This window comes from Erinaceus europaeus, chromosome 1 (assembly GCF_950295315.1).
Source record: "Erinaceus europaeus chromosome 1, mEriEur2.1, whole genome shotgun sequence".
Lineage (NCBI taxonomy): Eukaryota > Metazoa > Chordata > Mammalia > Eulipotyphla > Erinaceidae > Erinaceus > Erinaceus europaeus.
Window position 1 is genome coordinate 21,748,777 of NC_080162.1, and position 13,155 is coordinate 21,761,931.

General features: G+C 44.5%; 2 protein-coding genes across 2 annotated transcripts in view; both read right to left on the reverse strand.

Moving 5' to 3' along the window:
- Window positions 1-5,948, reverse strand: part of PPA1 (inorganic pyrophosphatase 1) — a 33,621-nt gene extending 27,673 nt beyond the window's left edge. The window contains exons 1-2 of the mRNA XM_007524145.3: window positions 5,711-5,948; window positions 676-734 (exon numbers count right to left, since the gene is read on the reverse strand). Of these exons, the coding sequence (XP_007524207.1) occupies window positions 676-734; window positions 5,711-5,774 (123 nt within the window). The 5' untranslated portion in view covers window positions 5,775-5,948. The remainder of the gene's footprint in view (window positions 1-675; window positions 735-5,710) is intronic.
- Window positions 1-13,155, reverse strand: part of SAR1A (secretion associated Ras related GTPase 1A) — a 140,902-nt gene that overhangs the window by 65,434 nt on the left and 62,313 nt on the right. The gene's annotated exons all lie outside the window — the stretch shown is intronic.

Here is a 13,155-nt window from a genome sequence, read left to right on the forward strand (position 1 = left end):
GAGCTTAATTAACATACCATACCCCATTTTTGAGCTGGCTAATTTTGTTTGTTTTGCCAGAGTACTGCTCATCTCTGGCTTATGGTGGCGCGGAGACTGAACATGGGACTTTGGTGTCTCAGGCATGAGTCTTTTAAATAACCATTATGCTACCTCTCTCACACCTCTGGCTAATTTTAAAACCACTAATAAAGTACCAAATGTATATACAGAGGAGACCTCATATAGGAAAGACCAGTGAGGCTGTGTGTGTGTGTGTGAGAGAGAGAGACAGAGAGAGAGAAAGAGAGAGACAGAGAGAGAGAACCAATGCAGATTTAAACCATTTACTTCTGTTCTTCCACTTGTTATACAATCTATAATAATAGCTTCTCTAGACAAGTGATCTTGATTTAAGGCTAACTTTTTATTTAGTTAATGCAGCTTTAACTCATAGCACATTGAGACATTTTAAGCACAGGGTAAGTCCGTATGTGAATTAACTGATCTAAGACAGTATGTTCAAATGTTAGGACGAGGCCAGTGAAATAGTTCACTTGTATAGTATGCTGCTTTGCCAGGCATGTGACCCAGATTTGGGCCCAGCACCCATGAAAGAAGTTTCAGTGCTGTGGTCTCTTTTACTCTATCCCTCTGCTTCTTTGTCTTTATCAAAGAAAAAAGAAAAGGCCTTACCTTATCTGCATAAATTGGAATATCGTGAAATGGGGATATATATTCTCCTTTTTCATTTTCTGCAAAATAAATTAGAACACATTACTTTTTGGGTTAATTTCCAGATATATGCAATACACTTTGAAAATGATATTTTATATATTTTATGTTTATGAGAGCAAGAGAGAGAGGAAGTGTGATCAAGAGAGACAGCAGACAACCACAAAGCCCTGGTATATGGTGGTGTTAGGGATTGTACCTGGGATCTGTTAAAGCCTCAGACATGAAAGCCAGGTACACAAACCACGGTGGGCTATCTCACAGACCCCAAGGCACATTAAAGGAAATAATCGGGGGCTGGGTGGTAGTGCGGCAGCTTAAGTGCACATGGTGTGAAATGTCAGGACCCGAGTTCAAGGTTCAAGCCCCCAGCTCCCCAGGAGCATCACTTCACAAGTGCTGAAGCAGGTCTGCAGGTGTCCATCTTTCTCTCCCCGTCTTCCCCTCTTCTCTTGATTTATCTTTGTCCTGTTCAACAATAGCTATAATAACAATAACAACCACAACAAGGACAACAAAATGGGAAAAATAGCCACCAGGAGCAATGGATTTGTAGTGCTGGCACCGAGCCCCAGTGATAACCCTGGAAGCAATAAAAAAGAAAGGAAGGAAGAAAGAATCATGACCTATTAGAGTTATTTTAGGCTTCCAATAAAATTAAACTGATAGAGATTTCCCATATGACTTCTGCTCACACACATTAATACTACTCCCCAAAAGGATGAAGTAGGCAAGATTTTTATACCAAGATTCTATCCCCATACCAGGAAAACCAATTATTTATGTTTTTTGTTTTTTTTTGCCTCCAGGGTTATTGCTGGAGCTCGGTGCCTGCACCATGAATCAGGGCTCCTGGAGGCCATTCCCCCCCTTTTGTTGCCCTTGTTGTTGTAGCATTGCTGTGGTTATTGTTGTTGTTGATGTTCATTGTTGGATAGGAGAGAAATGGAGAGAGAAGGGGAAGACAGAGGGGGGGAGAGAAAGATACCTGCAGACCTGCTTCACCGCTTGTGAGGCGACTCCCCTGCAGGTGGGGATCGGGGCCTCGAATCGGAATCCTCATGTCGGTACTTGAGCTTAGCGGCACATGCGCTTAACCAGTTGTGCTACTGCCCAACCCCCTTATTTATGTTTTCTTTCCCAACCTTCTTCCAAGACTGGGTATGGGTTTCATCCTATGAATTCTTTAGTAAGTACTAACCTCTACTATGTGGCAGGGTCTGCCTAACATACCTTGGTGCCTGCCCCTAGAGCCTTGCAGAACCTGGTCTACAAAAGACTGCTTTGGATGATCTTAAATCACTTAAAAGTCTGGAGTGGGGACCGATCTGCTGAATTATAAACTATCTCCCCAAGTAATTTTATAAGAAAACATAATTTCATAACTTTTTTTTCTCCTTTAAATTTCAAACCCTACATATGTTTCTATTATGTTTGGGCTCTACTTAACATATACAGTATTTATATTCTTTCTTTTTTACTTTGTAGATAACTCTACATTTACTAATGTCAAGGTAATAGGTTTCTAATTTATTAGCTTTGAGAGATATTCTCTCCCTCTCCCTCTTCTCTCCAGGTCCTGATGGAATTGGTTTTAGAGCCCTCTGGTCAGAGTATGGACAAAAATTCTTTATGGGGTGCAGAAGGTGCAAGGTCTGGCTTCTGTAGTTGCTTCTCCACTGGGCATGGGTGTTAGCAAGTTGATCCATACTCCTAGCTTGTTTCTGTCTTTCCCTAGTGGGGTAGGGCTCTGGAGAAGCAAGGTTCCAAGACACCCATTGGTGAGGTCATCTGCCCAGAGTCCGGGAAGGGAAGGGGGGATGGCTGCCTTAAACTAAGGTTTGTTTATTCTTTTAGGATTCCCATTCCCTTCTCCTCATCACCTCCTTTCCTGCCATTCACACAGGAGTAGGCAAGTAATCCCTGCACCTGCCCATTCCCTTTGGAAATACTCTGCAAAGAAAAAAAAAGTCCACAACTTGTTGGCTGAAATGCGGTAAGATCTAAAGCAGGACAAAATGTTTAATAAACAGGAACCAAAAAGTAGGAATTGAGCAAATGAGGATAGGAATTTTAGTGTAGATAGAAGTTAGGAAATCTACTTCAGGTATGTACGTTCCTAGGGGCCCGAGACGCTGGCAATTTTTCCTGGAGCTTGATAGCTAACCTTCAGGTGGGCTAAAAATACTGGGTAAGGACTTTTCTTAAGGATAATCAAGTTTGTAACACTTTCACAGGCAATTTTTACATTCTAGAATCCTAACTACCGCAGCCAAAAAGAAACTTCAAAAATGTTCTTACTATTCTTTAGAAAATCTAATGAGTATTGAGTCCCTTCCCATAAAAACCGAAGTGAGGAGGCAGGAAGGGCACTCAGCGGTAGAGCACATACAATGCGTCAGGCCTTGGGTTAAGCTGAAATCACATAAATAAGAAAGGCAGGGAGTCGGGCGGTAGCGCAGCGGGTTAAGCGCATGTGGCGCAAAGCGCAAGGACCGGAATAAGGATCCCAGTTCGAGTCCCCGGCTCCCCACCTGAAAGGGGAGTTGCTCCACAGACAGTGAAGCAGGTCTGCAGGTGTCTATCTTTCTCTCTTCCCCTCCTCTCTCCATTTCTCTCTGTCCTATCTAACAACAACGGCATCAATAACAATAATAACTACAACAACAATAAGACAACAAGGGCAACAAAAAGGGAAAATAAATAAATAAAATTTAAAAAAAAAGAAAGGCAAAAAAAAAATCATGATCGGCAGAACAGTGTTCTGGTGTCTGTTTCCCTCAGAATAAAATAAGACATAAATAAATAAAATATATACATAATAAAATAATACACAAATAAAAGTCTCAATCCCATAATGGTCCCTTAAGTTCAACTGTGATTTTTCTACTCCAATTTACTATCACCTTAAAAAGACTGGGAAAATGTAACAATACATAAGAGAAAGAAGAGGAAAAAAAGGAAGGATTCTATAACTTACAATGATATAGTTGGTTCTAATTATTGGCATTCCTTTAAATTCCAATATTTCCAGCCAATGCCAAAGTCAAGGAGTGGCTTTGGTCTTCTAAACCCATTAGTTAACTCCAGAAAAATAGTTCCATGATTTATTCATCAAAAGTTCCTGCTCTGCCCTTGCTGTGCAATTCTGAGATTAAATAAAATGGGGAGTCCCACCCTTCCTGGATTTTATACAGAAGTCTAATCTTCAACTCAATGTGTAAGCTTCAGAGTTCACTTTCATTTTCTTTCCAAACTAGGCTACCTTAAGCTAAGAGGTTTGTTTATTCTTTCAGGATTCCCATTCCCTTCTCCCCATGACCTCCTTCCCTATCATGCACACAGGAGTAGGCAAGTAATCCCTGCATCTGCCCATTTCCTTTGGAAATACTCTGCAAAGAAGTTAAAAGGGCCTTTGGGGGTGCCTTTTCTAAGGAAGGTACTGTTCTCCTTTTTTTATTATCATTATTGCTTCCAGGGTTATCACAGGGGCTTGGTGCTAGCACTAGGAATCCTCAGCTCCCTGTGGCCTTATTTATTTATTTATCTAAGATAGGACAGAGAGAAACAGGTAGGAAAGATAGAAAGATAAGACACCCACAGACCTGCTTCACCATTTGTGAAGTAGACGCCCTGCAAATGGGGAGTGGTGTGCTTAACTGGGGGCCCGACCTCCATGAAGGCACTGTTCTCTCCTTAGTGATCTACTCCTAGTAACTTGGGGTGGGAGTAGAAGTAGAGGATAAAGAGAAAGCAGAGGGGCCAGGCAGTGGTGCACCTGGTTAAGTGCACACATCACAGTGCACAGGAACCCAGGTTCGAGCCTCTGGTCCCCACCTGCAAGGGGAAAACAGTGCAGCAGGTGTTTCCCGCCCCACCCCCCGCCCCATTCCCTCTAAATTTCTCTCTGTCCTATCAAATTAAATATTTTTTTTATTTTTAAAAATTTTTTCTTTATTATTGGAGAGGACAGCGAGAAACTGAGAGGAAGATAGAGAGGGAGACAGAAAAACACCTGCAGCCCTGCTTCACCGCATGTGAAGCGACCCCCTTGCAGGTGGGGGGGGAGTCAGGAGCTCTAACCTGGATCCTTGCTCACTGTAATGAGTGTACTTAACCAGGTGTGTCACCACCTAGCCCCAATAAAGTTTTTAAGAGAGAGAGAGAAAGAGAAAGTAGAGCTAGCTTCCCTCCACTTACAACGTTAAGGGTGGTGCACACTGGGCAGCGCAGCGCCCCAGCCAGCTGCAGCCTTCCAGGTGCTAATGCAGCTCAGCGAGCGCACTAGGGGGCGGGTACCCCCTGAAAAGCCACTGTTTGCAAAGAGGCAAAAACCTGGCTCCTTCTACTCGGGCTTCCCATATGGCCGTCATCTGACTCGTGGGGAATGGCTTTCTGTTTCCTAAGGCGCGGTCCCAGCATCCACGCAGCCGGGAAACTCCAGGCGAAAGAGGCAGGAGCGCTGCCCACACCCCCGGGGGCTGGGTCCCGTCCTTCTCCGTCCACCCTGACCTAGGCCTCAGTTTCCCCATCTGCAGAAGGCGGGGTGGGCTGGGAACCCAGGTGCCCCCAATCTGAGTTAGCGCGGAGGAATTAAGGTGTTTTGGGGTGTCACAATCACCACCACCCAGACTCCCTTCCCTCTGCTTCTCCAAACAGAGTAAGTAATCCTCTTAACCGAGATTAGTTTACCTCCAGGCACCTTTTATCGGATGACTCAATGGTTTCCTTTGAGTGCAGGCACTGCCTAAACCGGACACCTGCAAAGCCAGGCCCGGCCCGGCCCAGGTGCGGGTCTTTCCGAGCGGGAGGAAGAGAAGCAGGAGCCCGTGTGACACGGGAGCGCCCGGCCACCCGGGCCCGGTGACCCGCCCCGCCCGTGCCGGCCTGGGCCGGGACATGCGGCAGAGCGCGGACCGCGGGGCTGGCAGCGGGCCGAGGCCGAGAATGAATGGGCGGTAGCGCGGGGTGGGGACCACGGACGACAGACACTCACTGAGGAAGACTCGGTACTCGAGGGTGAAGGGCGCGGCGCGCTCCTCGCTGCTGAAGCCGCTCATGGTGCAGGAGACCTGACCGCTCACCGCCGCTGCCACAGCGCCACTGGCCCGCACGCGGCGCCGACTGGCGAGGAGAGACCTCTGCGCCTGCGCACTGAGCGAACTGGCCCGCCTAGACGGGAGCAGAGCGGCCTTTAAGTCGCCTGGCTTTCACTCGAGCGCTGACGCCACCCCGCCCCAGCCCTCCACTCGCGCATGCGCTTTCCCTCCCGGCCGACCCTACTCACGCCCAGCCACGCCCACTAGTGCCCCGCCTCCAAGGTTGAGCCACGTGGCTGGCTGCGGTGACTGGCTCTGCTACCTGGGCTTGGCGGGCTTTGGGACTCTGACAAAGGGCATATTTTTCGCTCAGATCAGCTAGAAATTGACCGCCGACCTCCCCACCGTCAGGCACACTGAAGACTTACCATTGACTCACACGCCCTTTCCTACGGAGAAATTCCTTCTCTCAAAAGGTGTTTAAAAGTCACCAGCTTCAACAGACAGGTCCTGCCGTGCTGTCTCAAAGGTGCACAATTTCTGATCATTTGAACAAAGTTATGGTATGTTACTTACCCCCTGTGACTACCAGCTAGATAAAAGCACCACTTTCTGGACTGTGACATTGGACAAATTGTTATTAACCCCTTCTAACTTGATTGCTTATCTGGGATATGGAGATGGTAATCCTAATTATGGGTTGTTGGGAAGATTGAGTCAGGAATTCACTAATCACATCAAGAGTTAGGGGAAGAGCCTGGCTCACTGTCAATACCCAGAAAACATACTATATTATGTCTGCCCTCCTCAGTGGAAAAGAATCCACTCGTCCCCACCCCAGGTCTATAGGGACTTCAGTTGGAAGCACTGGAAAAGTCCAGGCTTGAGCTCAATGTCCCTTGAGGACATTTCTCTCAGGCTTTAGCTCCTTGGAGCTTGTTTTTCTGGTTTCATGTCAAGACAGACCCCAAAAGCTAAAGTTTAATTGATGTTGTAGGCAGAGAGCTGCACCACTTAACATCCCCAACTTTGTATCTTTTTTTTTAAGTTCATTTCAAAAATTCTAATTATAAACTAGGAAATGATAATTCATTAGACTATATAATCATTATTTCAAAGAATGCCTGGTTTTATTTTTTAAATGTAGGAAGGACTGGGTTGTTAAATAACCTCATTTTCTATGACATTAAAGATAGTATGCCATTTTTAATTTTTTTTCTGAAACTGCCTGTTGTACAAGAAAGATGTTCCCTATATTAAATGAAAGTCCAGTAAGATCATATTCTTTTTTTTTTTTTTTCCTCCTCCAGGGTTATTGCTGGGCTTGGTGCCTGCACCATGAATCCACCGCTCCTGGAGGCCATTTTTTTTCCCCCTTTTGTTGCCCTTGTAGTTTCGTTGTCGTTGTGATTATTATTATTGCCCTTGTTGATGCAATTCGTTGTTGGATAGGACAGAGAGAAATGGAGAGAGGAGGGGAAGACAGAGAAGGGGAGAGAAAGATAGACACCTGCAGACCTGCTTCACCGCCTGTGAAGCGACTCCCCTGCAGGTGGGGAGCCGGGGACTCGAACCGGGATCCTTACGCCGGTCCCTGCGCTTTGCGCCACATGCGCTTAACCCACTGCGCCACCGCCCGACCCCCAAGATCATATTCTTATTAGAAAAAGTGTTTCCATCCCATCTCTATCCAGATTCCCATGAACACTAGTCCACCTGTTTTACTATAGTTAGAACACGGGGGAAAAGTTGATAGAGCAATAGTTTAGTGTGTGATATAATTGTTCAAAGTCAAAGGGGTCTACAGAGTGAATAAAGTAGGACCAAGTCCAGATAATTTTCTAAACAAATGCTCTCTCGATTGGACTGCCTTATCAGTTTTCTGGTTTCGTGCAAACTGAACTAGTTTTTGTGGAAAAACACAGAATTTCATCTGTGACTAACATGTGAACAGACAAAAATGATGCAATAGTGTGCCACTATACTTTCCCTTTTGCCTTCTGCCAACTCAGAACAAGATAATAAAGTCCTACTGACCTCTGGACTTGCACAATAGCTCTTGTTTTATTGAACATATTTAGAAAGCCAGTTAGTACCAACTCTAATAAAATGCTAAGACCTGACTTTGCTAGGACACGAGTCAGTGCTTTGTAATCTTCTCTTGAAGGAAAGAGTGGTAAATCCCAGAGTCCCAAGTGGATCTTGTTCTGTTTCTCATGTCTCCTTGGGGCTTTATACATATAATCTGGCCTTGGACAAATGTTTAATAAATCTTTACTGGGCCAGATAATAGAGGAACTTATGAAAGGGATCCATAAAGGAGAAAGAATACCTTCCTAAATACTGATATATTACTTTCCCAAAGCATGAACCCAACTGTTCTTAAATATTATCTTTCTTTTTTTAAAAAAAATATTTATTATTTATTATTTATTCCCTTTTGTTGCCCTTGTTGTTTTATTGTTGTAGTTATGATTGATGTTGTTGTTGGATAGGACAGAGAGAAATGGACAGAGGAGGAGAAGACAGAGAGGGGGAGAGAAAGACAGACACCTGTAGACCTGCTTCACTGCCTGTGAAGCGACTCCCCTGTAGGTGGGGAGCCGGGGGCTCAAACTGGGATCCTTATGTCGGTCCTTGCGCTTAGCACCATGTGCGCTTAACCTGCTGCACTACCACCCGACTTCCAATATCTTTCGTATTCTACAGCCAGGTTAAATGGAACTTTTAAGACCATATTCAGCCTTCTTTGTTGTATTTAACCCTTTTGGGTACCTCCAATTTCTTTTCTTTTTTTAATTTTTTAAAAATTTATTTATTTATTTATTTATTCTTTTTGTTGCCTTGGTTTTTTTTTTATTGTTGTAGTTATTATTGATGTCATTGTTGTTGGATAGGACAGAGAAAAATGGAGAGAGGAGGGGAAGACAGAGAGGGGGAGAGAAAGACAGACACCTGCAGACCTGCTTCACCGCCTGTGAAGTGACTTCCCTGCAGTTGGGGAGCCGGGGGCTCGAACCAGAATCCTTAAAACAGACCATGCCGCTTCACGCCATGTGCACTTAACCTGCCACGCTACCGCCCAACTCCCCAATTTCTTTTTTTTTTTTTTTAATAATTTTTCTTTGTTATTAATAGGTTGCAAGAGTGTAAGATCACACTGTATAAATTCCACACCACATCCACCACCAAAGTTCTGTACCCCACCCTACCACCTCCCAAAGATAAGCACCAGAGTTCTCGTAAGTCTTGCTTGCTTCTGTTTTGTTTGTTTGTTTGTTTGTGGCCAGTTCATGTAAATCAGCTCTCTAGGTTCCACATCTGAGTGAAACCATCTGGCAGTTGTCTTTCATCTCTTTACTGAATTGCACTAAGCACAATCATCTCCAGTGCCATCCACTTTGTCCCAAAGGAAACAATATTGCCTTTTTGATTGCAGAATAGTATTCCATGGAATGTATATTCCATAGCTGCTTTAGTCAGTCATCTGTGGATGGGCATCCTTAGGCTGCTTCAGTTCCCTGGCTGTTGTGAATAATGCAGCTATGAACATAGAGGTTCATCTGTCCCTTTGATTGGTGTTTCGGTGTCCGTTGGATAAATGCCCAAGAGTGGTATTGCTGGATCATAAGGTAGTTCCATTTTAATTTGTTTGAATATAGTCCTCCAAAATATATTTTGGTTGTTCATATAGTCTTCCAGAAAGGCTGAGGTACCTCCAATTTCTTGATGCTCTCTCTTCTTTTGAATTATGACAGCATTCTTTTTTGACATTCTTCCTACTTCTCTAGCACTCGAGTCTCATTCTCCCCCATGCACACTCCCTGGCTTTCTTTCATCACTTCTTTTTTGCTTGTTTGTTTATTTTATTTACTTATTTCATAAGGGAGGGAGAGAGAGAGAGAGATAGAGAGAGAGAGAGAGACCAGAGCACTGCTCTGATGTATATGGGGCTGGGAATTGAACCTACGGCCTCATACTTGCAAGTTCTGAGCTCAACCCATTGAGCTTTTTCCCTGGCTGCCATCTCTACATCTTAGTTATGACAACCCTGCTTATTTCTACTGTTTTCTCTCTAGAGCTACCCTCCTTAGATATTCTCATGTATGTATTTGGTGTCTATCACCGGTAGCTTCTATGACATAAAAACTTTCGATTCTATGACTAAGTCTTGTGTAATTGTGGCCATGGTCCATGCCAGGTGGTAGGGGATGCACACTTAGAAAGAGTCTGTGAGCCGGGAGGTAGTGCAGCGGGTTAAGTGCACATGGTGTAAAGCGCACACACCAGCGTAAGGATCTGGGTTTGAGCTCCCGGCTCCCCACCTGCAGGGTTGCCGCTTCACAAGCAGTGAAGCAAGTCTGCAGGTGTCTGTCTTTCTTCCTCCCACCCCCGTCTTCTCCTCCTCTCTTGATTTCTTTCTGTCCTATCCAACAACAACATCAATGACAACAATAATAATAAATACAACCACAAGGGCAACAAAAATGGGGAGAAAATGGCCTCCAGGAGCAGTGGATTCACAGTGCAGTGCAGGCACCGAGCCCCAACAATAACCCTAGAGGTGAAAGAAAGAAAGGAAAAAAGAAAGAAAGAAAGAAGTCTGAAGCCCAGAGATATCTCACCCAGTTAAGCACACACCTCACCTTGTGTGAGGGCCTGGCTTTGAGACCCAGTACCACATAGGAGCTCCATGTACGTTAAATCGAGTTGTCTCTGTGTGTCCATCTCTATCTCTCATCATCTCTTTCAAGAAAATGAAGAATAGACAGTGGCCAGGGAGGCCACTTAATGGTATCACACATGAGTGAGTATCTGGGTTCATTTCCTGGGCACCACATTTTAATAAAGAAGGAGGAGGACAAGGAGGAGGGCCAGGAGATACACAGTTTACCATGGGTGAGGACTTGGGTTCAATCCCCTGGCTTCCACATGGGAACACTATGCAAAGGGGAAGTTTCACAGGCAGTGCTGTTCTCTCTCTCTCTCTCTCTTTTCCCCTTCAGGGTTATTGCTGGGGCTCGGTGCCTGCACTACATCCACTGCTCCTGGAAGCCATTTTTTTCCCATTTTGTTGCCCTTGGTGTTATCATTATTGTTACCACGGATGTTGTTGTTGTTGGCTAGGACAAAGAGAAATCAAGAGAGAAGGGGAGATAGAGAGGGGAAGAGAAAGACAGACACCTGAAGACCTGCTTCACCACTTGTGAAGTAACTCCCCCTGCAGGTGGGGAGCCGGGGGCCCGAACTGGGATCCTTACGCAGGTCCTTGCGCTTTGCACCACGTATGCTTAACCCACTGTGCTACCACCCGACCCCCTTGTTCTCTCTTATGTGTCTCCTCTTCCTCTGTCTTTCACCTTCTAGCTGGAAAAAACAAAGAGAAAAAAGTTGAAATTGTACAGACAAGAAGGCCCAGTGAAACCCTGGTAGCCAACAAGCAGACAAAAATAAGAAAGAAACCATGATCTCTGTCAGACCCTTGTAATCTGAAAGAGAGACAGACTACAATAAATAAGCAGAGCAATAGTGAAAGTGCAGGAAACAGCATTATGGGAACAGCATTTCTTCTTCATGATAGTGGCCCTTAAGCTATCACCTTGAAGGATTAGAAAGGATTAAAAGGTGAAAGGAACAAGGCAGAAGCCAGAAAGGGATTATTAAGAGATGGAACCAGAAATGTGATCAGATTAAATGGAAAATGTGATACAGAATTTGAACACTTCCCTAAAAGAAATGGAAAGCCTCAAGATGGCCTTTGGCTGGAAAGTGACATGGTTAAGTGTTGCCTTAAGTAGGAGAGTAGATAGCATAATGGTTATGCAAAGAGTTGCTTTAAGTAGTGACTGATCAGCTTGGAGCCTGTTTTGAAGTCTAGAAGTACAAAAGGCAAGGAGATCAATGTAGGTGTGGACTGGGGGTTGCACGCTATAATATGTACACTCAACTGGGTACACCATCACCCAGCCCCCTCAGGAAGAATACATTTTATCTGAGTTCCATGCTGGTGACAGGTGTTATCTGTGACTCTGTCACATGGCTTCCTAATAGTAGCTTGATGGTTGATCTTGTGGAGGAAAATAAAAGATCTGGCTCAGCCATTCAAAGTTCTTAAACTTTTATTCAGAAATGGTTTATTTCACTTTCATACACGTTTAGTCGACTAAAGCAAATCATGTGACCTTGCTTTTATGCGAATAGCTCACAGAACTACATTCCTGCAGCAGACACAACAATAAGGTGGGTCACCAGGTATAATTTTCCTGCAGGGAGAGAAGCAAATAAGTGGCAGCAATGATATTCTGTTGTTATTTATTACAGCCTACATTCTAGGTCATAAATATTCATTTCCCTCTCTTTGCATGAAAAATGCACTTATCTCCCTACAAAGAATGACACTCAAACTCTCAGCCAATCATGACGTCGGGGTTAAGGTTTAATATCTCATGATTGTTTCTGTCTGATGTCCAGATATAACTCCTCTGGGTCCAGAGACGAATGAAGTTAAAAACAAAAAGTGTTATAACCTGCCCCCACATTATGCCTAATATGAAAGGGTTGAACAAGGGCAGAATAAACACTGTAATAAACACTCTCATTCATAAAAAGGATGAATTAAAGGTATACAACCATCACTGGTTGTTAGAATTGCAAAAATCCTGCTGGGTGTAGGAAACATTACTGGACTAAGTCCCTGGCTGGCTCCCTGGAAGCAGCCCTCTGTTACTGCTCTTTAGAGTTCTTGCCTTCCCACTCTGAAAGGTGCTTTATTTATTTATTTTTTTCTGTTCTCCTTCACTGACCACCTCTGGAAAATACATACTCCTTAGGGGCTGAGCAACATTCTGATCTTCCTTCCTGCCACAGAAATTTAGGAATCCAGAATGTGTTGTCAGGCAGTCATGTTGCTCTACCTCTAACCGATGTGTTGTGGCTATGCATCACTCATTAAAACTTGGGCAGCGCTTCACCTATCTGATTCTGGTCAACTCCACATGCCAGCTAGCCACAGCTGTCTTATAACCCACAGTAGAGGTAGCCTATAGGTAATATTGGATTGTCAGAAAAATCATGATGTATTTCCCCCCCTTTGTTGCCCCTGTTGTATTATTGTTGTTATTGATGTTATCATTGTTGAATAGGACAGAGAGAAATGGAGAGAGGAGGGAAAGACAGAGAGGGGGAGAGAAAGACACCTGCAGACCTGCTTCACCGCCTGGGAAGCGACTCCCCTGCAGGTGGGGATCCAGGGGTTCGAACCAGGATCCTTATGCCAGTCCTTGTGTTTGGCGCTGTGTGCACTTAACCCGCTGCACTATGGCCCAAACCCCCATGATGTATTTTTTCTATGCAAAAGTGCATCATGACTTTTCTGACAGCCCAATATAATCAAGATGCCTTG